Genomic DNA, 27,416 nt, shown 5'->3' with positions numbered 1-27,416 from the left:
GTCTTAAAACATAGCTGTGGGTTTCTATCACGAGATGTGTGACCATAGCCATCACAACTGGTCTCTCACTGCAAGTCTGAAATTTGGACTTTTCTTTTTTTATAGGTGTCAAGGTGAAAAAGTTTCTGCACCTCACAGTTTCGACAGCAGAGGTCGATAAACTCAAATGAACCAATGCTGCTTTTACTGCCCTTTGGTTTGGTTTGTCCTCATTCTGCAGTTTTCCGATCATTTCCTGTTTGGCCAACACAACATGAACTCTGGGTTTCCAGATGTTTTCATGCCAAGACCTCAAAGAAACACCTTAATATCAGTTTGGGTTAAGGGTTAAGTTTGTTATCAGCACCTTAGTCCCTCATCCTGGGATCAAAGCAAATTAAACCATTATCAGTGCAGATGACTTGACAGTTTGAGGCTAGCAATGTGTGTCCCCACTCACAGTAAGACATAATAATGATAAGAGCTTTGTTAGATTAGATTCAACTTTATTGTCATTGTTAAGTACATGAGCAAAGAGCAAGTAAAGCCAGTAAAATATACCGAACAAGATAAAACATATAGGAATATAAACAGTATCAATAAGTGACACATTAATCATTGTCAAAGGCTGTCACAAAAAGTTTTAGAGATTTAAAAGAAGCCAGAGACTTAGTGTGTCTGAGTTCAGTAGGCAGAGGGTTCCACAGTGTGGGGACTCTAATACTACTGCAAAAAACTCATCAAGCAAGCATTTCGTACCGAGTGGAGACGGTGGAGAGAGCCCTGGCTGATACCTGAGTAAAGTGCATTGCATTAATCAAGCCAGAAACAGAGAAAACATGTAGGACTTGTTGTAGATCAGCAATTTTTGTGATTAACATCAGCTGAAAGAAACATGACTGAGCAACACTTTTGACCTGATCATCAAAACAGAGTTTTGCATCATTTATTACCCCTAGATTCCTAGCAGACCCTGTGTTAGATTATTTGAGAGACCACCAAGATTAACACCAACTGATTAGCTAGGCTGACAGGATCTTTTGCTTTTAACGGCATGTATAACTGAGTGTCATCTGCATAGAAATGGTAAAACACACCATGGTTCTGAATAACCTGGCCAAGAATCGGACCAAGAACTGAGCCTTGAGTGACACCACAATTCAACAGGCCGTCAAGGAAGAAGAGTTACCCAGAGTGACAGAAAAGGTTCTGTTTGAGAGGTATGTGCGCAATAAGATGAGAGTCGAGCCTGTGATGCCTTCCCAGGTCACATGATGTAAGAAACTGTGACTATGTCAAAGGCAGCACTTAAATTTAACAGAACACAAAGTGGAGCCATTGCCTCTTCACAGTAGGTCATTAACAAGTGTAATTAGTAACCTGAGTGGTAATTAGTAACCTTAACAAGTGCTACTAAAAATACTTTTATTACTCATAAAAGATAACAGTTGGGATGAAATTACTTTCTCCGGAACCTTCAATAAAAAAAGTCAGTTTTGAGATTAAACTGTTGTTCCTTAAAGACAAAGACACTGGTATGCTAAAACTGCCTGAAAAAATAAATTAAAATTAAATTAAAATTTTAATTAAAATATTAATAGAGAGTTATTAATAATCTGCTAAATAACAGGGCTAACAGTGGGGGGTACCTCTTTGAGCAGTTTAGTGGGTGATATCTAAGGTGCATAGAAAATGAGTGCATGTGGGGGGCTGTACTCTCTAACACTGAAGTTATGATGGCTTGAAACATGGGGAGCAGAACTGACATGGGAAATGGAAAGAATGCGAGGGTCAGGCAGGATTTGGGACCTGATGGTTGTCTTTTAAGGGAGTTTAGTGCTGCCTCAGACTTTTTGGCCTTCCATTGTTGTTCAGCCAGGGGAGGGCATTTGATTTTAGTTTCCTCTTTTGAAATGGTGCAATTTGGTCGAGGATAGATGGGCACTGATTGTTCAACGAATCTAACAGTGTATCTGGATTGAGAGGAGATATAGACGAATTAAAGTGTGATGAATTAAACGCATCACAGAGTTTGACTCCAGAGTCAGCGTTGAGAATGTGAGAGTGTGTTGTTCAGTAGGGACCAATAATATAGGGCTGTAATAGAACTTAAAAACAACAACTTTATGGTCAGTGTCACCAAATTAAGACACTTGAGAGAGAAACTAGATGAGAGCAGCAGGTAAACGGTCTGACCTGTAGAATGTGTCGCCCCTTCAACATGAATGGGGTTAAAAAGAGTCCATTAGATCTTTAGAAATGAGGGGTGAGGGAATGGGAAGGGCAACAAATATCATTTTAGCACCTAACCTGAAGTCCAAAAAGCCATAAAGTGAAGATTAGCATACATATGTATAGCGGTAATATAAATAATAAATAATAAACAGTATAGGGTATATCTCCATGCACAGCCAGGAGGTAAAATACAAAGTGCAGTAGTATAATCATGTTAGATCCTACTGCTCCAGCAAAACGTGTTCTCTAAATGAGTGAAACTGTGACAGGATAGACAGCCTGCCATGAAAACAACAGCACACTGGGAAAGTTAAGGTAAGACATAGGTCAGCACAGCAAAATAAAACAGTTCCAAGAACTGGTGGCAGAGGCCAGAGCCTCCAAATGTTGATTGTAACCTGGACTCTGAAACATCTGACGGACTTGGTCGGTCATAGTTCACATGGGACCATTAAGATGGATTTCTGAAATGACTGGGAATCAATCAGTCAAAATGTTATTTTATGTGTGAAGAGCATTTGGCCAATCAGCCGAGACACCAACTTGAAGCTCAGCTATTGTTTAACTGTGAAGGTAGGTTAGAAGATATTTCAATAATGCAGGCGTATGATGTAATAACATGATTTTTGCTACATCTTCGTTAGATCTCCTGCAGGCTAAGTTAGCACATATCAACACTATACCATGAAGCAAAGATTTGCTTAACTTGGTTAAAGGGCATAGTTATCTTTACATAAGTTGCAGTGAGCCAATCACTGAATGTGTCAACAATCCGCTGTGCAAATAGATCAGACACACAAATCTGCAGACTGAGAAACTGTCCTTTGGCCAGCCTGCAGTTGCAGAACCACCTCTTTTACTGCATTTGTGCTCCAAGAAACTTTATTCACCAACACAGAGTTGTATCCAAACTGAGACAATGGGAACATATTTGATTTGGGTGGGTCTGCTCGCTATCTGCAGCCTCGCCTTCTGTCAAGGTAATGCACTGTCTATCATAATTATGGGACTTACTGTGTGTTTGTCTAAGTTACTAATTCACTGCTTGTGTATATGTGGTAGAACATATATATTTGTATTTGTCGATGTAAAAGTGCTTCGGTTTCAATTTTTTCAGAGTGTCAGCAAGAGCTTCTGGAGAATGTGGATTTTCCAGGAACAGACATAACATCTGTGTACTCTCCCGATGTTGAGCACTGCCAGCAGCTTTGTACACAGCACCACGCCTGCCTCTTCTTTACCTTTATTCGAGCTGACTGGACCAGAGATAACAGGTACTACACAAGTAATCGACACAGAGTTACAAACAAGTCAGTCATTCTTACACATTGTGAAGAGTGGCAGTGAAAGTAAATTTAATTATGTGTTCGGATTGTGTGTCAGTTTCTTTTTCTCTGCAAATGTGATGGCCCACTTTCCTCTTGAAATTTTAAGGTAAATAGAAAACAAAACAACAAAAATAAAACCACCAGGCCCTCTCTGCAGGCACTTCTACTGCTACCTCAAGACCACCCCCACTGGACAGCCCAATGTTCAGACTCCGCTTCTGGGCGTCACCTCTGGCTTTTCCCTCAAATCCTGCAGCCCAAACTCACGTAGGCTCACCATCATTTCAAACCATTCTGAAATCCAACAGTTCATTCGTGATGCATGATCACGCTCTCCTTCCCTCTCCCCGCCTGTCTGCCAGAGCCCTGCCTGTCTCAGGTGTACCCGAATGTGGACTTCCTCGGGGCAGACTACCGAACCTTGTTCACAGCAGACCATGAGGAGTGTCAGAGAGTCTGCACACAGGACCCTGCCTGTCAGTTCTTTACTTTTGTTAATGGGCTCTTTACACCGGAGAAGATCAGGTAAAGTACAATGTTGCACTGCATTTGAGATTAGATAATCAATAGCACTAAATGATTAATGTTTTAAAATCTTTATTCATCAGAGCATGCTAGCTGAGCATGCTGCTTTTTACCTCAGCCTGGAGGGGATCATGTGTTTGGCCGTGTGTGTGTGTGCATGTCTGCCGCTGATCGAGCATACTTCTGGACCCAGCAGCCTGTTGTGGTTGCTGTGATTCACAATTAAAAAATGCACATTTATATTATATATTAATTGATTGCTCGGGTTTATATTAAATAAAGACTCCTCACTCATCTCAGCCAGCAGGTGGGGGGCGCAAGTGATCAGCAACTGCTTCACTCTGTCCCCAGACACACCTGGTGGAGCTGATGTCTTAAACTGCTGGCAGCTGAGCTTTTGATAGACACTTAGAAGCTAATGCTTCACACCAACCTGGAGCATGACATAGGCTAATTCCCTACTGATGCTATTTCCTTCTGCTTCAGGTACAAGTGCCACCTTAAATTCAGCTGGACAGTACCAAGGACTCCCATTGTCGAAGCAAAGACGGGTGTAGCATCTGGATTCTCCCACAAAATACAAATGAGTCAGCAATTGAACACAGGTACACAGACAAGTCATAGCAAATGCTGTAGCATCAGCAAGCCATCCTGCAGGTGGTTGTGCAAGCTTTCTTATTATATGACCCTTGTTTTATACAGCATGTCAGGCTGTCAAGCTGTTTTCAAACACTGACATCCCAGGAAGCGACATCCAGATGCTGCCTGCTGCCTCTGCTGAACACTGTCAGGCATTGTGCTCTGCTCACCCACGCTGCAACTACTTCTCTTTTGTCAGGTGGTGTATAGTGTCTAATGATTCATAAGAACACCCTGGGTTATGTTCACGTATTTGTTCTAATTTCTTACGTGACAGTATCTTCGCTCTACTCACATTATTTTCTCCTTTTTATGCAGCAATTCCTTCAATTGTCACCTGAAGAGCAATCCAAATGAAATGGTGACCAAAGCTAAAGACGGAGTCACATCAGGAATGCCAGCACGCTTCTGTCAGCTGGATAACAGTACGTATCGCTAATCAACACACTTTCGCTGATACTACAGAATGGAGTGGGGGGATGGCAGGTTAACACAGGGGATGCATTTTGGGACCCCCCTTAGCCCGCCTCCTATCACACACTGGTGGTGTTTTCCCTGTTGTTTTTAGCCATGTGAATGTCCCAACACCAACTGAACAGATTGCATGAAAATATGTACACACGTCCGTATTCCCCACAGGATGAAGAGCACCTTTCAGAGATGACTCAGCATGGCATTAGACTCGTGTTTGCGTTATGAAGCTATTTAATCTCATCAACTACAAATACAACTGAAGCAGAAGTTTAAGACCAAAGAAATGACGGCCTGCCATTCACGTTGCATGTACAGATAAATGGCAAACACTCTCATTGTAGATTTGGCAGTTTATATGACCTAGAATTACAAAGACCTGAATCATTCAGGACATCTGAATATCTATCTATCCTTCGCCTTGATTGGCAGCAAAATATTTCTGTAGCTTAGCCAGCAGCAGAAGTCTAACCTGGTTCCTCTCTGCTAACAGGTTGGGTAAAATTGGCTCATGAAGATATAGATTTCAGAGGTTCCGACATTCGCTTCGAGCTGATGGATGATGCAGACACATGTCAGAGGACCTGCACTGAGGATGCCAGCTGCCAGTTCTACACCTATGCTAAGGAAAACTTCTTTGACCCGGTTTACAGGTACAGTGTTCTTTATGTGTGCAAACCTGCATGAACACAAACACTGTCCATTTCTTAAAGTGAAACGATGCCAGCAATTCAGGCAATACCCAGAAATCGTGTAACATTCATCATCAGTGTTGCAGCTCCACTTTATGATTTGATGACAGCTGTATTTATGGTGCCTTGTTGAAATGCTGTTGTTGATTTGGTGTTCTAGGCGCCGCTGCTACCTCAAGCGTGTCATCACCATGCCTGCTCCTCCTAAAGTTAACAGACTGGCCAATGTCGTATCTGGCTTCACCCTGAAGAACTGTGTGTAGAGCGCTCTGCACACACGCAGATGTTCAAGTGAAAAGGAAAAACACACACGATGAATCCAGTAAAAGATTCAGCAGTAAGCCATCTGTGTGGAGTGTTTTTTTCTTTACATGAGAGATGTCATCACTGTCCTTTTCTTTCAGCTTGTACCACCACACCTAACTTTTTCATGTTTCCTTGCGTCACTCGTGCACTTAGACCAATCACACTTCCTTCCTCGCTGCTTCCTCCAGACCTGGTGGTTTGATTCTTTAAGATATGCACTCGGTCTGACGGTCAGAACGTCATGTGATTGCTGTTTAAGCTGCAAATGAGCAGCCAGCTTTATGGCCCACCTTTATAGTATGAGGAGAGCAATGACGTTTATCTGTGTGTTTCTACCTCAGACATAAAGTGAAGATACAATAAATTCCTCCATACAGTTGATGATTATCTGCAATAATTGTTGCCTGTAGTTTTAATAATCCCAAGGTCATTGCAGTATTTAACATTTGCTGTAATAATTTGTACCTTGTTAGTAAATATCATAACTGGCATTCATTAAGACATATTGACAAGGAATAAATGTAGTAGGGAATTTGATACATTTTAAATTAAGTGAACCAATAAAATGAAATGAACCAATAAAAAAAAACATTCATTATTGCACTAAGGTTTAAAAGTACTGTCTTGCTGATTTCTATGAGTAGGTGAAAACTGCAGCTGATAGCAGCTTCCTGCTGCAGAACCGTCTTACTTATCACAATGGAGACCAGGGGCTTGCCTCCAGGACTCGGGCAAAACATCTTAAATTTGGATTTCAAAGCCGCAGACTCCCTCAGCTTTGTCCTCTCCATCTTATGATTAGCGAGTGTGTTACTAAGAAAGCAGATCTGATCACAGATGAGCTTTGGTGAGGGAATCCACCATCTGATTCCTGGTAAAACTCCTGAGAGGTTGGGATAAGAACTTCTACAAACCACAGCACCAGGAGACCCTGGTCTTTGAAATGAGACGGTGGGTGTTGCTGGAAAAGGAGGCAAAGAAACATTCCAAAACCATGAACAGTGCTAACCACCCAAATTTCATGTAAACCACCTTAAGCCTACTGTGAACTGTGTGGTCAGCAGCAAGCCTGGAGACGAAGCTTCATGTAAACCTAACATCCCCCTCCAAAACAGAATATGGAGCCAAAAAAGAGAGCTGACCCAGCTGCAGCAGGGAGGAGGAGGGCTTCTCTGCAGAGACCCTTACAGACACTCTGGAGAAGAAGAGCAGACTGTTCTCTTGGCTCTGTGAACGGACCGGCTGGAGGAAGAAATGAACTCTGAGAGCTTTCTGCATATTTCCTTCATTTATTTTCTTTCTTTCTGCATGTTTCTTTTCTTACATTAGTGCATTTGATAAATATGTTTAAAAATGCTTTAAAGATGAAGGAGCACGTTCACACACACACTAACACACACGCACACACACTCTTGGTCATGTTGAGATTGTGCAGAGGCATGTTTTCACCAGTAGGGGGCAGAAACAGACAACAGGATGGGATGAGAGCGTTGACAGTTTCTTAAAGCTTCATGTCTGCTTTGCTTGATGAAGGAGCCACAATCACTCCCGCAATGTCTGATTTGACATTTGGCATTAAGTATGCATATGATGCTGCCACTTTGCACATCCTATTTTTCACAAGCTTATTCTTTCACAGTATGGTTTGCTCTCACCGCTCTCACTGAATCGGCCTGGTCACCAGCAGCAGACGGCCGTTTTCAGTTCAGAGCTCGGCATCAAACAATACACCAGGCAAAATCAGCCCCCAGATGAAAATGAACATTGTTGCAGTCCCTGCATGTCTTTACTTTACTGTCGCCACTTCACTTTTTGTACTAACACATAATTTCGCTTGAATCACAATCCAGTGTTCAGATTCTGAGGAGCTGTTGAAGACCTAACAAGAGTGAGAGGGACTGTTGGAGACACAGCCCACCAGAGGCCTGTGACACTATAAATCAATCAATCATCATGTAAAATGATAATGTGTCCCTGCCCCCAAGTGGCTAAAACTATTGCACTAGTCAGTTATTGCAGGTTTATCAAATCCTTTCAGACTGTCAGTCAGCTATGCTTTACTCGTCGTAATGAGGAGTGTGTCACTATACTGAGTCATTGATTCATTCATCTGTATGTTTTTAATCTAGCCCACGTGTCACCAACAGGATGATGGGTTAGACTGCATGCCTCTGTTCCCACTGGTAGAGGCGGGGTATGGCCTGGAGAAATCAGCAGTCTGTCATACAGCTAAGACATACAGAAAGACAACAGTTAGATTTATTTGGACGAAATTTTTATTTACACAGGCCAAAAATCACAAATTTGTCTAAACTCTGTAAAATATGACACCGGGACCACCCTGTGACAGAACATTAGTACATTCAGAATCAAAAATTGAGTTCAATATGAACTAATGGCTGAGTACCACATGTAGGGTAAGAAATTAAGAAAGCATTGAGAATCAAACTGAAGCATTGCTGGTTTTAGTATTTTCATGTTACTTTTTGTCAGTAAGAAAAACATATAACGGCAGCAGCCTCATCCTTTAATGCAGGGAGGGGCAGCCGTGGCCTAGAGGTCGGAGAAGCGGCTTGTGGTCGGAAGATCGCCCCTGCGCAAGGCTCAACCCCCCCAATATGCTCCCCGGGTGCTTGATTGCAGCCCACTGCTCCTGTGTGTGTTTCACTGCATGATGCATGTTGCATGTGTGTGTGTTTCCCCAGTCATGGGTTAAATGCAGAGAATAATTTCCCAGTCTTGGGAATAAAGTAAATAAACTTTAAAACTTAAACTTAATCACCTGTCAGTCAGGCTGTCTGTCTGCCTCAGGTGTACCAGAACGTGGACTCCCCACTACCAACTCTCGCTCACAGCCGACAGTGAGGGATGTCACAGAGTCTGCACACCGGGCCTTACCTGTCAGTTCTTGACTTTTGCCAGTCTTGACATCAGTAAAGATCAGGTGAGCACAACTGACATCGTGTTAAATTGATTGAATTATTTTGTCGAGGAGGCAGCCTGCTCTGAGGCGGAGGTAATGAGCTCGATTGAGATCAACATCAGTGAGCAAAGCATTTTGGGAAAAGCAATGGAGGAAGAATGAACGTTACAAAGCTAACAGGGCGCTCCAGTGACTGACTGTTGTACTTCACTGAAGTTGGGAAAAGTCAAAGTAAAAGTTGAAGTAACAGAAGCTAAGGGTCTCTCTGGATGATTGTTTGTTTATGTGTTTGTTTGCTCCAACTGACCCACAAAAAGGCAGAGGAAGCAGCGTTGCCATCCACAGAGCAGTGCCACGCGCCACACTGGCCTGAAGCTCTCCAGACATGCCGGACGACTAGAATGCTAAATGTCCAAGAGCTAACAAAAGAAATTCATGATGAACTTCTTTGTTACCTTAGATCCTTCTGTATTTGCTAGTCGTGTTTGCTCTCTGATAACCTACAGTTTCAGCTGTTATTTATTCAGAGATGGTTTTCCAACAACACCCTGCCGCACACTCGCACCAGTTACCCAGTACAAATAAAGTCCGTAGGTTTGCCCAGACAGAAAACAAAGCCGGGTTTTGCCGAGGGTTAGTCCTATGTCCTGTTATTTCCCTCCAGTCCTTCTCTGTGTGTTTACGATGCAGATTTATTAAATCCCCATTAAATCGGGATATTTTCCCTCAAGTGAACTGCAAATAAGGTGCTGTTTAGGTTCTAGGCGTTGCTGCTATCTGAAGCGTGTCATCACTGTGCCTGATCACACACACACACACACACACACACACACACACATACAATGATGAAGTATTTCCTTAAGATGAAAATGACTCATTATGCAAAAGCAATAAAAACAGACTTTGCCTCCTTTTTTAAATGCTTTGCCTTGATTTGTTAATTAGCCCCCGTTTAGAAGGAGCACTTGTAATGCAGTGTGTGTTAGAGTGGAATGATGTGTGCTAACACAACATATATGTGATTGTGGTAACGCGTGTGTGATTGGCAGCGGATCACATCGACTTGAACAAACTGCTTTCAAATCAAGCTGGTTATTGATGTTAAAAAAAGAATTCAGATCTGTGCCACATGAATCTGTCCCTACTTCTTTAGATGGTATCATACATTACTGACTGGCTGATTTCATCAGTATTTCCTCCACAATTATGGACACAAAATTGCAAATTTGCTTTGTTCTTCTCTCTTGCCACTTGCTGGTCTGCCTCGTGTGTTTGTATTCCTGTGTTATTACACATCAGGTGCACGGTGATTACTGCCAGCCAATGACTGAATGTGTCAACAATCAGTCATGCAAATCAATCAGAAGTATAAATGTGTGAGTTGTGGTTGTCTTTTAGACAATCCGTGCAGTTGCAGGAGCATCTCGCTGACTGCAGTCAGGATTGAAGAATCTCTCTGGCTTCAGAGCTGAGAAGATGGCGACACATTTTGTCTTAGTGGGTCTGCTCGGCCTCTGCAGTCTCTCCCTGGGCCTCGGTAACACACGCACTGCTTTTTTTTACACTGTGTAACCACATCATGTAAGAGCTGGTGTGTGTTTTTCCACTTACTGCCTGAGCAAAATCTATTTAACCAGGTGTTTGTATTACAGGTGAATATGTCTCTGTTTCTTTTTCCATTTCTTCAGAGTGTAGACGGAGGCTTCTGGTGAATATGAATTTCTCCGGAACAGACATAATAACTCTCTACTCTCCCGACGCTGAGCACTGTCAGCAGCTGTGCACCCAGTACTCCTCCTGTCTCTTCTTCAGCTTTCTGCGGCCTGACTGGACCAGAGACAACAGGTACGAAACCCACAACAGAAGACGACTGAGGGGGGAAGTATTCCACTGAAAATGTTTTCACAAAATAATTCTAGTGTCTTACAGTATTTTCTGATCACTTTGATTCAGTCTACACAACAGTTTCAATGACGTTTAATCTTAATTTGGGCTCAAAATGTCAAAACAGTCCTCAACTAACTCTCATCAGAAGATTTTACAAACAGCTACAAGAAAATGTGCAAATTAGACAAACATATTTATTTTTAAGAGTAAAGATTAGCACTTTATATTTCCAAAAGTTCACTCTTTGTCCAAAATATATGACATTCTACTACAAATATTCTCACAAATATAAATATACAGAATATAAATATAATTATAATGTTATATAAAGTCTGACATTACACTACATAAATTCAATATTTTTACAAGATAAAATTATGATAGGACCAAACTTACTGAAGACTTCAAATGAAAGATATTTCGCACACTTGCTAATTTACATTTAGAATAATTATAATATATAAAAATTATTATCATCATTTAGCACTGGTGGAAGGAACACTCAGCTCTGTAATTCCAGTCAAAGTAGCGATGACATAGTGTAGAAATACAAGTAAAACTTACTTATGAAATATACTGAAAGTACGAAAAAGTAAAATTTCCCTCTCAGAATAAATCATATTATTGGATTGTAAATTCAATTGGATTGCATCTGGTAAAGGTGGAGGTAATTCTAACTACTTTATATCAATGAAAGTTTGAAGCATGAACTTCTACCACTGATTCTCGGGATCAATTGCGCGTTCAGTGGTTCGCTTCTTCCAGTAACAAATGCATGACCACCGCTGCCTGAAAACCATCGCCTACCTGCCTTGTAGCCTGTCAGTTGCAAACCTCAGCACACCTGCCTCTCTCTCCACCAGGCACTTCTACTGCTACCTGAAGACCACTCCCTCTGGACTGCCCAGCCTTCGGACTCCACTCCTGGGTGTCACCTCTGGCTTTTCTCTCAAACCCTGCCACCCAGACCCACGTAGGCATATAACAACTTTAATCCCCCATGATAACCATTAACAATGAATGATATGAGGCGAAACTTATTCTCTGTTGGGCTGCCTGTCTGCCAGAGCCCTGCATGTCTCAGGTGTATCGTCACGTGGACTTCCCGGGGGCAGACTACCGAACCTTGTTCACAGCAGACCACGAGGAGTGTCAGAGAGCCTGCACACGTGACCCGGCCTGCCAGTTCTTCACTTTTGTTGAACATGTTTTTATACCTGGCAGCATCAGGTAGGTAAAATGAAGAATTTTACGTTTGATGCTAAACGAAGGCCTGGAGGGAGACTAACGTCAGTGAGCAGGTTTTGGGCCGAGTAATTTTAAAAGACACACATGAAAAGAACTGAGCACTTCAAACTGCTGCCAGCTTCAGTTCAGCATTTTGGTGGCAGTGCCAGGCAGAGCCTGGCAGTAGCCATTCACTTTACCTTGCTGTTATTTTTCTGTCTGTGTTTAGGTATAAGTGCCACCTTAAATTCAGCTGGACAGTACCAAGGATACCCATAATAAGGCGAGCTGATGCAACAATATCTGGATTCTCCCATAGAATACAAACAATGCAATTCTTTGACGCGGGTAATCAAACACTCATGGCAAAAGGTTGTGGTGACATCCTGCAGGCTGCCGTGCAGGTTTTCTCATTGTGCCGCTTTGTGTTGCACAGTGTGCGAGCGCAAGCTTTTTCCAAACACCAACATCCCAGGAAACGACATTGAGGTCCTGTTCGCTGCCTCTCCTGAACACTGTCAGACATACTGCTCCGCTCACCCACGCTGCACCTACTTCTCCTACATGAGGTACAGTGTGCTGTCATCTGTGTTATGCAAAGGAACAGCCGCAGTGACAACAGTGCTTTGCATAGGACATAGGGGAAGGTTATCAAATGCTTTAATATACAACAATATAACAGTGTGGGATGAGAAAGTCTAAATATCAAGTTCGTCTTTGACCTTGCAAGTCTGCTGACGATATGTTAACCATCTGCTGTTGCCAGTTTCCTCCCAGTTGTGCTACATTTGATGTGATTGGATAGGTGAAAAAAGGTTTGGGGCAGCGTCTGATATTTGCGCCACTTTCTGCACCATTTATTCCAACATTTCTACCTGCACTCACCTGTGTTTCAGTTATGCCTTAAAATGTTTCTTGAAGAACAATCCAAATCAAATGGTCCGCAAGGCTGTAAGAGGAATCACATCTGGGTTACCGGCACGCTTGTGTCAGCTGGATAACAGTATGTAACGTGCACCAAATCTCCTCCAACCAAAACTTTGGAATCACTCAACTGATTGTGCAGTTTGAGCAGCAGCAGCAGTCTAACCCTGTTCCCCTCTGCCAACAGACTGGATTAAGCAGACTCATGTAGGAATAGATTTCCCACATTCTGACATACGCTATCTTCAGACGAACGACGTTGAGGCGTGCCAGAGAAACTGTACCGAGGATCCCAACTGCCAGTTCTACAGCTACATCACTGACAGGATCAGTAACCCTGCTCTCAGGTACGGTATGCCATATAATTCAGTTTCCAGAAACCGTGTGACACTGAAAGTAATCCTCAGTCACATGTTACAGGTGTGTTTCTGTGTTTTACATAAAATCCATCGTGGTACATCACTGAAGGTGCTGTTGTTGATTTCATGTTCCAGGCAACACTGCTATCTCAAGCGCGTCATCACCGCGCCCGCTCCTCCTAAAGTTACCAAACTGGCCAATGTCGCGTCTGGCTTCTCCCTGAAGAACTGTTATTACAAAATCATCGTTTGAATCCAGCAATTCCTGCATACAGAAATAAACACATAATCCATGCATAATCAGTGTACTCAACATCAGTGTAATCCATATATAATCCAATAAAAGATACAGCAGTAAGCAATCTGTGTAAATGACTATTTTCATGAACACCTGTGATGCTTTCTCATTTGTTTCAATACTACCCTCGCTTCCTCACATAACGTCCTCTTTTCTATATTTAGTTCGGTCCAAAGCATCTACCAGCAAGTCCCCAAGACCTCTGAAATCCACTCAGTTCAGATGACACATTGACCATTTCTAGCGTGTAATGTGTGACCATGCATTGCATTGCACCACTGCAGCTCGTATCATGTTTTACATAAATATATGCACCTGCTCTGTGGCAGTGGGCGGTAATTTCCTCGCATCATTTCTATGCAATTTAAGGTGAGGATTATTCTTTTTGTTCTGTAAACAAAAGCAATAAAGCAAATTTGAAAAGTCAGTTCTCTAACAGCAAATTTGAACTTTGGATCTTCGGTGTTTACATTTTAGTTGAGGGGAATGAACCCACGTCCATGCTGCTCGTCCTTGTTTCCCGCACTGGTGCAGTTTTGACAGCAGAGGCCGCTAAACTATATGTATGTGGCCCCGGCATCCTTTGCTTTGGTCTTGTGGTGTGTGTGTGTGTGTGTGCGTATGTGTGTGTGTAACTGTGGTAACTGGGAACATCTGGCCAATGTTCCTAAGCCCTTTAAGAGTGTTTTACACTCACCATATGCGCCTCATATTAACCACCGCAGTCGAACCATTGATACATCACTGACACAAACTGTCACACCTCATTGGATTTATTATTATTCCTTGAATAAATTTCAGTGTATTATTGCTAAGTCTGGTGTGTGTCTCCCCCCTTTGTTGTCATAGCTATGGATCAACCACTCGCTGTCTCCAGTTTGTTTTTGTACCTTCAGTCCTCTGTCGGCAAAACACAATACACACAAAACATGAACTCAAATTGTTCCAGCTGTAATCACACACACAATACAACACCAATACTCCGAAAACATACAGTTTACTGAGCCTCAAGCATGTCTGAGCAGGCATACAAGTACACTGTTATTGTGGAAAAGCTGTTTTCCTTGTCCACAATGAAATGAAAGGCCAGTGCTTTCATATGTATCCATGGTGATGAGTGTTTCTGAGACACTTCTGGGTCTGAAAAGCAGCGCTCAGTGTGGACAGCGGGCCACAACAGAGAGAGATGTCTATTCAGATTTAGCTGACTGGGTGTTGTCATGGTTTTGGGTTTTACTTTGGTTATTTCCTGTTTTATGTTGAAAGAGTTTGTCCTCATGTGGTGTGCTTTGTTCTGCTTCCTGCCTTTCTTTCCCACCCTTTGTGATTGTAGACCAGTCTCACCTGTCCCTCGTTAGCCTTCCCTCTGTGTATTAAGTCACTTGTAGGTCTGTTTTTGCGCCCTCCTCCTGCATTTGTTCCCTGCCTGTGTTAGACTGGTTTCTTATTAGTTTGCTATTTGTATATCATCTTTGTTTTTTTTTATTTCACCTCAGTCTGCTCCTGCAGATTTTGCATGCCGGTTTGGTTTATTTGGATTCAGCTTTGGCTATCAGAACTCGCTTTTTCCTCTGCAACCTGCTCACCTGAGCGTCCTGCATTTGGGTCTTTTGAACTGCTGAACACAACAGATGTAGTCACATTGGGTTTGAGACTTTATAGCGTAGCAGTGGATGCAGCACATGGGCCGAATCACACCCTCCAACAAAAACATATGGCGCCTGATAAAAGCTGAATTTACGCTTTTGTAGTTTTCATGAAACCTTTCCAGGTTTTTTCATCAATCTAATGTAGAGGAAAATGTAAACCCTTAAACAATATAACACGCCAAAACACTCTGTGTGCGTAGATAGATCAACAACAGCCTCATAGTGTAACACAAACATTGTTGTTTTTAGCTAGACTAAAAATGACATCTGCTCTGTGTTATACCAACACATTTTATTCTGAAAGTAAATTGAAAGAAAACATTTTTGAGACATACGGTGTACGCTTAGGCCTATCCTACATCCAGGACATGGGCTTTTGAAGCAGTTCATCTTATTTAATCAAGTTACTTGCACGATTCTTGCAATGTTTGGGTTGTATCCACGCAACCAGTCGCTTTTTGATGCAGTGTCATGTAGGCCTGTGAGCCCCTGTACGGCGTTGGCCCATGGCTGAATTATTTGCTGACCCCTGCTTTAAAGGATTTTTATTTTGCCACCACCACAAAAGTTCAACCACCCCTTGATGTTAATCCGGACTCTGAAACAGCAAACAGCTCTCAGATGCTTGTTGTGCCAGTTGTTGTCCACAGCAACAGGTTATAAAAGCTTCCATGGCACTACAGCAGCATATAGCCCACCTGGCTAAAACTAATGCCGTGTAATACATCAGCTTACAGTATGCACGCTTATTTAAGCATAAGACTATTGAAAATATCCATACTTAATGATCTTCTTTGTAAGCTGTATCTTCATTTTTTTTTTTTTATTGCAGCAGGGCAGAGCTGCACAGGGCTTGAAGCCAACCAATCACTAAAAGAGTCAACAATCATTCATATAATACAAAGTACAAATGTGGGGACTGCAAAAAAACAACCCTTCGGTCAACTTGCAGGTGCAGTTTGTCTGCTGCAGAGCTTGAAGAATCTTTACCGGCCTCGAAATCGGCAAGATGAGAGCACATGTCATCATCTTGGGTCTGCTGTCCCTCTGTGGACTCTCCAGTAGTCAAGGTAATGCGTGTCAAGTCAGTTTTACGTGTTCGGCACAAATTTACAGCGTACAGTATCAGTACAACATCCAGCACCTCTACCCTCAGCGACAGGCACAGGCACATGCTGTGCTACATGCAGTTTGTGGCTGCCTATGTGTAACCACATAAGTGTCTGTTTTGCTAGTTAACATGTGGGACAATCTGTCTGAACGTGTGCGCATTTACATGTGTTTCCTTTTCCATGTCTGTAGAATGTAGTCCAGGGTTTCTGGAGAACGTGGTTTTGCTGGGAAGAGAGATTGAGTTTCTCTACTCGCCTGATGCCGAACACTGCCGGCTGCTCTGCACCCATCAGCCCGCCTGCCGCTTCTTCAGCTTCACGCGGCCCGACTCGGGTGACGAAAAACGGTGCGCTACCGTCCACGCCGCAGTAAATACAAAGGAGTAATTTAATGGGAAGCAGTAAAGTATTTCATTGAAAATAATTTTCAGGAAATAAATCTTAAATTGCTTTTGGCCTTTCATTGCTGCAAATTTGGCTGCTTGACCGTCTGTTGTGTTTGGTCGCCCCAAACAGTCAATGCTCTGTCCCAGCTGAGTAGACGTTAGCATGGACCAGATCAGCTGAATGAATGAGATCAGAGAGTCCAGTTCTTGCTGTTATTTCCCTCCATTCTCGCTTCCTTTCCCTTATTTCTCTGCATGTTTGTGCAAATTTTTTGATTCAAGCTGAAATTTTTCAACTCGTGCTGTAGGGCGTTTGTGTCGCTGCATGCATCCCCCGGTGGAATCACGTCTTTCTTTGCATGCAATCATGCTGCCTCATGAACACACACACCATGCTGCTGTATTTGTTGATCGCTGACCTCAGTACTGCTTCTCTCCTCGCAGGCACTTCCACTGCCACCTAAAGTCCAGTTCCTCTGGACAGCCCGAAGGTCAAACCTCGCAGCAGGGTGTCACCTCTGGCTTATCTCTCAAATCCTGCAACACAAACTCAAGTAGGAATAAAGCCATTTTAGATCGGTTCAGTAGCTATGTAGCGGTTGGCGGTGACCCTCTCCTTCACTGTCTGTCTCCCAGAGCCCTGCCTGTCTCAGGTGTACCACAGTGTGGACTTCTATGGGGCGGACTACCGGACCTTGTTCACAGCAGACTATGAGGAGTGTCAGAGAGCCTGTACAAATGACCCCAGCTGCCAGTTCTTCACCTTTCTCAATGAAACCTTTACACCAGCAGATTACAGGTGAAAGGGGATACTTTGGTTTTAAACTGCACTGTGTTCACACTCACCAGTTTTGAGTCTCTGATTAATGGGGTGGAGTGATGGCGTATAAACCCTGCTAATATCACTTCTTCTTCCTTTTGTAGATATAAGTGCCACCTTAAATTCAGCTGGACAGTACCGAGGACTACTAGGATAAAGAAAGAGGCTGGTTTAGTGGCCGGATTCTCCCAGAAAATACAAATGACTCTAACGCAGTCTGAGACAGGTACACACACACACACACACACATAGTAAACAAGACAGCCCTGGTCACGGAAGCATCTTGCAGGCTGTTGTTTCACTATTTCATCTGTGTGTTAACAGCATGTCGTACCCAGTTATTTCCAAATACTGTGATCCCGGGAAACAACCTGGAGAATCTGCACGCTGCCTCTCCTGAACACTGTCTTGCTCTGTGCACTGCTCATCCGAAATGCACCTACTTCTCTTATGCCAGGTAGTCACTGAAGGTGCATTTTGATTACAGTTGTCAGCAATATTAGCAGTTACTTTTAATTTGCACTAACCATGAAAAACAGTATACAGCATTTTAAACTTGCTTTCTGAAAAGGAAAATATATATATTTTTTCTGTGTGGAGGGGCCATGGTTGCCAAATAATGATGAAGTTGGATGTCAAGTCATGTCATATGTATATAAATACATATAATATATATAAGTGTGGCACTAGAGCCAGCAGGCGGTTAGCCTAGCTTAGCATAAAGACTCTTTTCAAATATACCCACCAGCACCACCAAACTAATCAGTTAACAGGTTGTATATTTTCTGTTCAACCAAAACATAGCGTTCTGGTTTTTACCAAGGACTTCAGAGCTGTAACTATTTCTTGGCAACTTTTATTTCCAGTGGTGACTTCACGTGCCACCTGAAGAACAATCTAAATGAAATGGTGGTGAAAGCCAGAGACGGAGTCACATCCGGGTTACCGGCACGCTTCTGTCAGCTTGACAACAGTATGTATCATCAAATCCAAAGCATGTTGCTGACACAGTTTCAGCACGCACGGACCATCTGAGATGTTTGGGTGTTTAGAGAGGCCAACCCTGCTCTGATGCTCTTTGTGTGTGTGTGTTTCTTTGTGCCTCATAAAACAAGTAGAAGTAATTTTTTTGAGTCAATAACTGTCATGACCGTCGGTCCTCTGTGTCAGTGTCACGTTTTGCCTTGTTTCAGCGTGAAGAGAATGCATTCTCATGTTAGCAATAATAAATATGCAACATCTGGATAGTCTTTCAGAATAAAGCTTGCTGAGAAACATTTCTGTTGACGGTCGTAGTTTGGTTAGATTTAGGCACCAAAACTACTTGGTTAGGTTTAGGAAATGAACATGGCTTGGCTTAAAATAACTGCTTCCTTCAAACAATCAGCAATGACAGTTGGTCTCCTTGGTCTCCTGTCTGAGGGTCCTATGTGTGATCAACTGTTCTACCACCACTCTACCCTGATCCCCACCCCCAGGCAGACCGTATAACCCTTTACACTATGTCTGTCCTTTGCAACTGCCATTATCGCCCCCTGCTGGTGCTGCACCTTCACTTCATGCCAAGGCAAGCAAAATGTGACACCGACACGCTCTCCTCCAGTGGATTGGTGGGCCTCAGTGCCATAAAAGCATTTATAACAGAACCCTCTGTTTTGATACATTTGGTTCTTATATAACCTAATGTTGTAAAAAAAAAAAAAAAAAAAAGGCAATAAATAATATGAATGTGGATCTGTTTTTATCATCTCAGATTACTCTTTACTGTTTAATTTCTGGAGTTAAGTCAGCAGCAGAGGTGTAACCCTGTTCCTCTCCACGAACAGGCTGGATTAAGGAGACTCATGCAGGTGTAGATTTCTGGGGTTCTGACTATCACGATGTGCTGGCGGATGATGCAGAGGCTTGCCAGAGGACCTGTACTGAGGATCCCAACTGCCAGTTCTACACCTTTGTCACTGACAGTTCCCCTGCACTTTCTCACAGGTATGTCTGTGGTTTATGCACACACAAACTCCAATACTGTCAAACAGAGATGAAGCTACATTAGGTAACACTGCACATTGCTAATACAGTACCACAAACAAAAGACAGGGCTCTGTAAAAGTGCACTGCAGCAGTAAATAAGAACCGAGACATAATAACAGTACACAACAGTAGATGCTACTGTCTGTTGCAACCACACTTTGAACCTTAATCAATTTAAAGATTATGGCAGATAATGATGCTGTTATTGATTTTGTGTTCTAGGGGCATATGCTATCTCAAGCGTGTCATCACTGTGCCTGCTCCTCCTAAAGTTTCCAAATTGGCCGCTGTTGTGTCTGGATTCTCCCTGAAGAACTGTGTATCGAGTCCTCCAGCCCCAACCACACCGACATTCGAAGAAGCAGTCACATCCTTTACTTAAGTAAAGGTAGTAATACTGTACTGTAAAGCATTATATACATATACATATATACATTACATGCTCTGCTGCAAGTTAAAGTCCTGCATTGAAAATGTTACTTGAGAAAAAGTATGATGAGGAAAATGTACTTGGTTAAAGTATTAAAAGTAAAAGTCCTAAATGCAGAACAGTGTCACCTGTGGACATTCATTCACTCATCGTTTCAGCTGTACTTGTATGCACTTACATACACTTTGTAGTTTAATTTATAACAAAGCATCATATTTTATAAGCCTTTTATATGGTTGGTGTGTAAAATCTCAATTTGCAAAGTAACTAGTAACTAAAGCTGTCAGGCAATTGCAGCCAAGTAAAAAGTATATCATTTCCAACCCCCCCCCCCCCCCCCCCCCCCCCCGGTGTTTCCAAGTGGTATTACTGTTGCCACCGCTATCGCAAAGACAAACGGATCGCTGTCCGTTTTCCTCAGAGCTCAGCAAATACCAACAAAGAACGCACTGCATCTGTTTCCAAATTTATTTGAAGAAATGATCAACACCACTTTGAAAATAAGAGAGAAGTAAGACGGATGTTCACTAAAGAGGTAAAGTGAAATTGTTATAGGTTGAGTATCGGTTGTGCGTCTGGGTGGAGGAGAGAGTGGAAGAAAACATTCATTTAGTCTGTAATGGAAACATGAAAACAGACACAACTACAGAGTAAAATTGAGGGCTTATAGTGAACCAATCTAAACGCTGATGGTGTCATTACTTAACGGGACAGAGACAATAAATTACATCGCACACATATCATCCAATCAAACATGCAGCACTAATGCATGGATGAGTTTATTCACACGACAGAGGAGAAATCTCTCTCACTTCCTGATTTCAGGCACGTTATTCCCTCCCTTCTGCCTCCTCCCTGCATAGTGAACCCTCCTCTTTTCCTCATTCAGCTCGAACCACAATGCCGGTCTATTCCATACACCCTTGCCCCACGTACACACTCGCACACACACTCACTCACTTCCCTCCTTTCTCCATCGTTCCCTTCCCTCCTTGCTCTCTACTCCCGCCAGCCTCCCCTCCCCCGTGGGAAAGCCAGTGCAGTGTGACTGTGGTTGTCCTTCCTGGAAGCTGTGGTGGTGACTCTGGCTCCTCCACTCAGAGGCTAGAATAGTGCCAGCCAGCCTGTGTGTGTCTGTGTTTGTGTGTTGTCTGAGTGCCTGCGTGTGTGTGTGTGTGTGTGTGTGTGTGTACGCATGCACCCTCCACAAACATTCCACCACCATACCGTCCGTCCGACCGCCGGCCGGCCTTGCACGAGAGCCACGCCGCCAGTGCGGTTCAGTCCTGACGCCAGCCCTGAAGACTCACATTACACACACACACACACACACACACACAAGACGTGTGTGCACACAACACCACATAAACAAAACACTCAGCAAGGCACAAACACACACACACACAGGGCGGCGAGCACATGAAACTGGCTTAAGCACACACTAGCACACTCACTCGAATAAACAATATGCACTTTGCGGAACACACACATTTTTGGACCGCAGGCCACAGACATTGCATCCTGAAGTAGATCAAAGCGTTCTCCAGCAGTAAACACACACAAGGCTCTTCTCTGCTCTCTCATCCTCGCGGAGCCGGTTTGGTGAAGCACGGCACAATTATGCTGATCTTCTTGAGAAACAACTCATTGCAACTGCCATTCATCATTGTCCCGGGGGGTTTCCTGAGCGCCCTCTACGCGCTGGCCGACTCTCGCTGATTCACACTCTCTCTCTTCCTGTCCTTTTAAACCTTCGCAGTCCTTCTCATCTCTCCCTTAACCCTGTCTCCTGCCTCCCTCCCACCCTGTTATTGAACGTCTACGCCAAATCAGTCACTCAACCACAGCCCTTCAGATCTTTTTCTTTGTTTTCCCCTCTCTCCGTCTCTCCATCCTCCCTCTTGCCCTCTCCCTTACTGTCTGTCCATTGTTGAGGAGACAGTGGCGCAGACAAACAGGGAGAGAAGATATCCGCTGGTGTACCACAAGATTGGAGAGAAAGAATGGCAGAGAGACAGCAGAGGAGAGGAAGATACATGGACTGATATGAGGGTAAAGTTAATTACAGGGGACTGCCAATTAGAGGGCAAAGTGATGGGTCTGTTTGCCTCGCCGCGGCATCCCAAAAACATCACCAGCTCCCACCATGTTTATCCTCTGCAGCCACAAGACCACAGCTCTCATCAGCCGTCACTGGAGACAGCTTAGATACTGAGGGGGTTACGGCTGGGGAACATGCAAACAGTGTTTGCAGACATGGCTAATATGGATAAGTGGCTAGCATGTAGCTTTCAACCATTCGTTTGCCGTTTGTACTGACAGCGCACAATGTATAGCTGCAAATACATGTTGCCATTTACTTACACAGGCAGAAAAAACACACATGAGCATGAAAAAGGTAAAGGCACTTAGTCTTTATAGAGATTTTTTGTTGAACATTCTTTAAAATTGGAAAATGTAATCAAATGTATAAATGTTTTGGAGGAAAAAAAACAAATATCACAGTTAAAAGTCAGTGAAAACTCAACGTCACTCTGTTGAGCGTTGCATATATGGCTCTGTTGGACACTGTATGTGTGTATTTGTCTGCAAGATTATGACTTATTCAGATCTTCTTTTCTTTCACATTCCTTCATTATTCTGTTTTATGTGATTGTTTGTGATTATCTGAAACTTCATCCACAATCTGATATGGCTTTTTAGAGTCCCTCAAAAGCAGAGACAATCATCAAAGGTTCAATACTTCTTTCTCCAAAGGTATCATGTTTGCTACATGGTGCACATGGGAGCTCCATGTCCACTGTACAGAGTTCATTTGGAAAGCAAAACCAGAGTCGACCCTCAGAAAGCTCCGATCTCAGTCCCCCATCCCGGGGCCGACTTGGCTGATTCGCTCAAGCTCCTGCGCTGGGCCGCGGGAGACCCCAGAGGTGCGAAGGGCCTGAAAGAGACTTGCAGTGGGGCAGAAGATGATGAAGTAGAAGAGGAGGAGGAGGTAGAAGGAGAGGAAGAGGAAGGGGTGAGGAGAGGGAGAGGCGAGGCCCTGGTGGCGCTGTGAGGGGACAGCTGGGTGGGTCTGGAGGGGGCGAGGACCGGGGGTGCTGCGAGGGAGGGCACCCTGTGGACGGTGGCGAGGGCCGTGGGCGCGAGGAGCGGCGGCGCGCCTTGCGGGCACCCGGCTAGGGGGGCGAGGCGGAGGGAGGCGGGCGACGGGTAGCTCCCCAGCAGGGCAAGATCCCTTCGCCCACTGGGGAAGGGAGGTGAGGAGGAGGCTTGTGAGGTGGGGGAGATCTGAGGGAAGGACGCCCACGGCCACGGAGGAAAGGGCAGGGCGGAGGCCGGGGCCGACTGTAAGAGCAGAGGGTCGAGCTCACTTGCGCAGTGGGAAAGGTGGGAGACCAGGCGGGCCCCTATGGGATCCGGGGACTCCCCGTCAAGGGAGCTGAGGTACCGCACCACCTCCCCAACACACTCCCTAAAGCCCAGGGTCCTGTAGTCGACTGCCAGGGCTCTTGCATCAAAGTAACCTGAGAGGGGAAAAGAGAGTTTAGTCATACACTGAATAATAGCAATGGAATGCAGCTCGTCCTGAAAAACATTCCTGCTGAACATGCTGCGTGTTTTCTTTTGTCCAAAAAAAGACGACAATAAATAACTACATTTGTCTACTTTCTGATGGGAAGTTTATATATTCCAGCATTATTTCAAGGGCTTTTGTGTCCATTCTCTACAGAAAATAGATGAACCTGATGCAGAAAAAGTGAGACAGTGCATTTGTTTGTTTGTTTTTTGCAAGCAACAAACTGTGACACAGCGTCACCTTTTCCTCCCATGGCATGCAGGAGTTTGAGGTGGTCCACAGTCATTTGCAGGATCTCTGCTTTCTCCAGCTTAGATGAACCCTGCAGGGGAAAATGAGCAACATTTGACTCAGTTGCATTACTTATGTCATTTAACAAGTGGTAGCGGTTTTAGTTAATGATAAAAAATTTAATAAAAGTACTTTTAATTAATAGTAAAAAGGGGAGTAATATTGGCTTCATTCGTGAGCGGTTACCTGTTTCTCAAAAGCACTGGGCACCAGCCTCCTGAGCTCTGACAGGCTGTGGTTGATCCGGTCTCTGCGCCTCTTCTCTATGATCTGCACAACAAGAAGAGCAGAGAGACAGTCAGGGCCGACCAAAAATGACAGGACTAAAAAGATTAAGATCCAAGGCTATAATCCACTCACCCCTCTTCTCTTCTTTCGGGCCAGAATCTGCGAGGCGCTGCCAGGAGACATGGACCCGGTGACTGGGCTGTACCATGAGACAGATAGAGAGAAAGAGGGAGATGGGGGGGATGGCATTGGCACAAAGAAAAACATGGTGACTTTGATTCTCCTGCATATTGTTATTATTACCCTCCCTAATATGACACAGAGGCAGGATGGCACATCAGCTCCCTTCAATCTAATTTGTTTGTTGGGCACAGAACGGCAGAGGAGTGCCCGTGAGAGGAGGGAGGACGACATTGTTTTTGGTTTAATGCATTTCTGGACATTAGTCTCAGTGAAATGACATGCTGTTCTCCTTTCCATCTGAGCGAAAGCACTTTTAGAAAGATGATTATATAGCCTCGGGGCGACGCTTTCGCTCGCATGGGACTCCAGCGTGCAGCATGGGATCAGAGCTCCGCCGAGCGCAGTCACTCAATATGGATTGTGTTTGTTTGTGAACTCTCGGCTCACAGGCCTGAAAGAGCCTGACAGCTTGGAGTCCCCTTCAAACTGCCCCACCAGAGACTTATTGAGTTTCTATTGGATTTTAACATGAAGGCTGCCAATTTAGCTGTGTGTTTTTGTTTAGGTTTATGTTTGATGGAGCTGACTTGAAAAGGCAGCACTGTCTTCTGTTTGCGTGTCACATGGCAATTTGATTTATCCAAACCGTCTTTAGTGTCACTGGCTTGCTCAGTGCTTGTGATGTAACCAGTATTGCTGTGAAAGTGTTTCTGCACACACACTGATACACATACACTGGAATGAATATCCTCTTTAATCCACATTTCCTGAGGAATTTGACTAATTCAACTAAAAAGCAAAATGGTAAAATGACGTGCAAAGATTATGTGCAGTGCTGGGAGTCATGTTGCTGCTTATCAGACGTTTTCCACGACAGTGAAACAAGTTACACATAATAAACTGCAGTGAAACAGCTTGGCACATTTGCATTCAAAGGTTCAAATAATTTTTTGTTTCAAAAAAGAGTATTTAAGTTAACAATCTTGCATTATACCTTAAAAGCTTTCTTATTTTCTAGATAATTTCATGTGAATAAAAAACAAATTATGATTTATGAACCCTAATAACAGCCTTGCAGAATGTCAGTATTTTTTAAAAGTGAATTAAATCTGTCAAATAAAGCAAAATGTCATACACGTCAAATGTTCCCACAAAATGCTACAAAAGCCTCAGCATGCTTGCTGTGGTGGTGTCTCTCTCTGTTGCTTTAGTGTTAATTTGACAGTTGAGTTTTTTCTGTTTTATGCAACACCAAAGAGCTCCTGAGGTGGAAAAGAATAAACCTTAATATTGTTACATCCCAATAACTTTCAGTTAAAAACTAACCCAAAAATATTTGATGCTTTATATTAACTGCATTAATTTTCAAATGATACGCTGTCAGAAAAGTCTGCTCCTGACTCCATGCTTCAGACATGCCAGGCCTTACATCATTTTTAAACAACACTTGTAATGCATGTCATGCGTGCAATGACTAATACAAACCTGTGTGTTTACTAACATTGACAAATTAAAGAAGCAAACATGACGGTTTCCTTGAGAGGGAAATGCAGTGGATATAAATTCCAGCGAATATGGAAGATTTGCTGCCAATGGCCTGATGTTAGTGCAGACAGCTCAGATTATTTGGAAGGCTGGTGGTGTTAAATATTCATAAATTATTTAGTGTTTGAGCTTAATGCAGAAAACTCATTTTTCATAATCGCTTTTTAAATCTGAGTCGGAAACACTGAAACTTTTCCTGCCCTCTTACAACTTTCAAAACTGCAGTTTCGTGTATGGCAGCATCGAAACGCTGAAAAAGCTTGCAAATCCCACAGTTCACTGCCAAATATGTTTAGAGCAAATTTGTCTTTAGCTACTGATTGCAGCTCTACACCATGTAATTTCCCTTTAAAGCGTGACTGGAGGGCATGTGTTGCAACCTGAGGTGTGGTTGGCGGATGCTCACCAAAAGCTGTCTTCTTGTCCCACGTCAATAAACTCGTCTGTGTCCGAGTCTGGGGAGCTGTAGTCGTGAGGTCTCTTCATGGCTCTGCCCCTTCCTCACTGGCTGGACTGACGGATGGACGGGTGGATGGATGGAGGGATGGTGGACTGATGGATTTGGGTGATCCTGTCGGCCGCTCGCTCTGCTGCACGGAGGCAACACGCCGAGGACCGTCTGTCCTCTAGACGAAGCTCTCACCCTGTGTGCCCCTCACTCTGTTTCTCTTGCACTGTTACTTATGAAAGCCTTGTTGTCCTTAGTTACTTCTTGTCACTTGTTTTTTTTCTGTTGTTGTTGTTTCTTCATGTGTCTTCTGTCCTTTCCTCTGTGAGTCAGCAGTGCCACTTGATCGACCCCCAAGGGCCCATGGCAACTAAGAAAATTCACAAGCTGCTTTAGTCTTTTACTCTATCACTGGCATCCAATCATAGTCTCTCGCTCTCTCTCTCTGTGTCTGTCTCTCTCTCTCTCTGTTATTTCTCTCTTGGCTCCCTCTCTCTGTCACAGCCACCCAATGACAAAATAGGACTTTGGCAGTTGGGGCAGGGTTGCCAGTTTTGGCTCCCCCGCCTCTTCTCCCTGTCCCTCCTCCCTCCCTTTAATCTGGCCTTCCCCGGTTTGTCACCCTCCTTCCCTCCCCCCTTCTGCCCCATCTTTCCACCCCTTTGCTCAGTCATCCTCAGTCAATTAGCCTCCAATCCCATCCTGCTCTCCTTCCTTCCTTCTTTCTATCCTTCTTTCTTTCTCTTTCTGCGCCTTTAATTACGCAGCTTTGTGGAACAATGGCAGCGGGAGGGAGGGAAGGAGAGAGGTGAGGAGTGTGGGAATGATGGAGTGTGAAAACACTCCATCATCTGCAGGGGGAGTGTGTGACAGTGCATAAAGCTTGACTCTCACACGCTCACACAGGTGACTGTGAGAATGGA

At 43.7% G+C, this 27,416-nt stretch overlaps 4 protein-coding genes across 6 annotated transcripts; 3 read left to right on the top strand and 1 right to left on the bottom strand.

Annotated features, from left to right (window-relative positions):
• The first annotated feature begins 51 nt into the window (after nt 1-51).
• Nucleotides 52-6,724, top strand: LOC121620162 (coagulation factor XI-like). Of its 3 annotated transcripts, none has more exons than XM_041956128.1 (9): nt 52-3,194; nt 3,332-3,488; nt 3,687-3,809; nt 3,905-4,067; nt 4,554-4,672; nt 4,770-4,905; nt 5,025-5,131; nt 5,671-5,830; nt 6,030-6,724. In XM_041956128.1, exons 2-9 carry the CDS (start codon nt 3,401-3,403, stop codon nt 6,130-6,132), a joined length of 999 nt encoding a protein of 332 aa, XP_041812062.1. In that variant the 5' UTR covers nt 52-3,194; nt 3,332-3,400; the 3' UTR covers nt 6,133-6,724. The 3 variants fall into 3 exon arrangements, with proteins under 3 accessions (XP_041812062.1, XP_041812061.1, XP_041812063.1); XM_041956127.1 differs by having other exon boundaries at nt 3,700-3,809; nt 6,030-6,722; XM_041956129.1 differs by having other exon boundaries at nt 52-3,488.
• Nucleotides 6,725-10,500: 3,776 nt separating this feature from the next.
• On the top strand, nt 10,501-13,989 carry LOC121619891 (plasma kallikrein-like). Its single transcript, XM_041955827.1, has 9 exons — nt 10,501-10,635; nt 10,787-10,943; nt 11,849-11,958; nt 12,053-12,215; nt 12,442-12,560; nt 12,649-12,781; nt 13,109-13,215; nt 13,324-13,483; nt 13,631-13,989. The coding sequence occupies exons 1-9, from the start codon at nt 10,575-10,577 to the stop codon at nt 13,746-13,748; spliced, it is 1,128 nt and encodes a 375-aa protein (XP_041811761.1). The 5' UTR covers nt 10,501-10,574; the 3' UTR covers nt 13,749-13,989.
• A 2,462-nt stretch (nt 13,990-16,451) lies between these two features.
• Nucleotides 16,452-20,170, top strand: LOC121620048 (coagulation factor XI-like). Its single transcript, XM_041955986.1, has 9 exons — nt 16,452-16,512; nt 16,745-16,901; nt 17,385-17,505; nt 17,594-17,739; nt 17,865-17,986; nt 18,085-18,217; nt 18,627-18,733; nt 19,587-19,746; nt 20,011-20,170. Exons 1-9 carry the CDS (start codon nt 16,452-16,454, stop codon nt 20,168-20,170), a joined length of 1,167 nt encoding a protein of 388 aa, XP_041811920.1.
• Nucleotides 20,171-22,647: 2,477 nt separating this feature from the next.
• heyl (hes related family bHLH transcription factor with YRPW motif like) lies at nt 22,648-26,941 on the bottom strand. Its single transcript, XM_041955776.1, has 5 exons — nt 26,452-26,941; nt 24,450-24,516; nt 24,276-24,359; nt 24,039-24,120; nt 22,648-23,745 (listed from the first exon to the last, which is right to left on the bottom strand). The coding sequence occupies exons 1-5, from the start codon at nt 26,529-26,531 to the stop codon at nt 23,060-23,062; spliced, it is 999 nt and encodes a 332-aa protein (XP_041811710.1). The 5' UTR covers nt 26,532-26,941; the 3' UTR covers nt 22,648-23,059.
• Nucleotides 26,942-27,416: the final 475 nt, after the last annotated feature.

Source organism: Chelmon rostratus, chromosome 16 (genome assembly GCF_017976325.1).
Source record: "Chelmon rostratus isolate fCheRos1 chromosome 16, fCheRos1.pri, whole genome shotgun sequence".
In the NCBI taxonomy this organism is placed as follows: Eukaryota; Metazoa; Chordata; class Actinopteri; order Chaetodontiformes; family Chaetodontidae; genus Chelmon; species Chelmon rostratus.
This window is presented reverse-complemented; position numbering and strand designations above follow the sequence as displayed.

Coding starts and splice junctions, on each gene's coding strand:
- LOC121620048 (XM_041955986.1), top strand. CDS start 16,452: ATGAGAGCACATGTCATCATCTTGGGTCTGCTGTCCCTCTGTGGACTC. Junction 16,902..17,384: donor GACTCGGGTGACGAAAAACG/GTGCGCTACCGT, acceptor CTCTCCTCGCAG/GCACTTCCACTGCCACCTAA. Junction 18,734..19,586: donor CTTCTGTCAGCTTGACAACA/GTATGTATCATC, acceptor CTCCACGAACAG/GCTGGATTAAGGAGACTCAT.
- LOC121619891 (XM_041955827.1), top strand. CDS start 10,575: ATGGCGACACATTTTGTCTTAGTGGGTCTGCTCGGCCTCTGCAGTCTC. Junction 10,944..11,848: donor GACTGGACCAGAGACAACAG/GTACGAAACCCA, acceptor TCTCTCCACCAG/GCACTTCTACTGCTACCTGA. Junction 12,782..13,108: donor ACCTACTTCTCCTACATGAG/GTACAGTGTGCT, acceptor CCTGTGTTTCAG/TTATGCCTTAAAATGTTTCT.
- heyl (XM_041955776.1), bottom strand. CDS start 26,531: ATGAAGAGACCTCACGACTACAGCTCCCCAGACTCGGACACAGACGAG. Junction 24,517..26,451: donor GGACAAGAAGACAGCTTTTG/GTGAGCATCCGC, acceptor CTCATGGTACAG/CCCAGTCACCGGGTCCATGT. Junction 23,746..24,038: donor GCATGCCATGGGAGGAAAAG/GTGACGCTGTGT, acceptor TTCCCCTCTCAG/GTTACTTTGATGCAAGAGCC.
- LOC121620162 (XM_041956127.1), top strand. CDS start 3,134: ATGGGAACATATTTGATTTGGGTGGGTCTGCTCGCTATCTGCAGCCTC. Junction 3,489..3,699: donor GACTGGACCAGAGATAACAG/GTACTACACAAG, acceptor CCCTCTCTGCAG/GCACTTCTACTGCTACCTCA. Junction 5,831..6,029: donor TTCTTTGACCCGGTTTACAG/GTACAGTGTTCT, acceptor TTGGTGTTCTAG/GCGCCGCTGCTACCTCAAGC.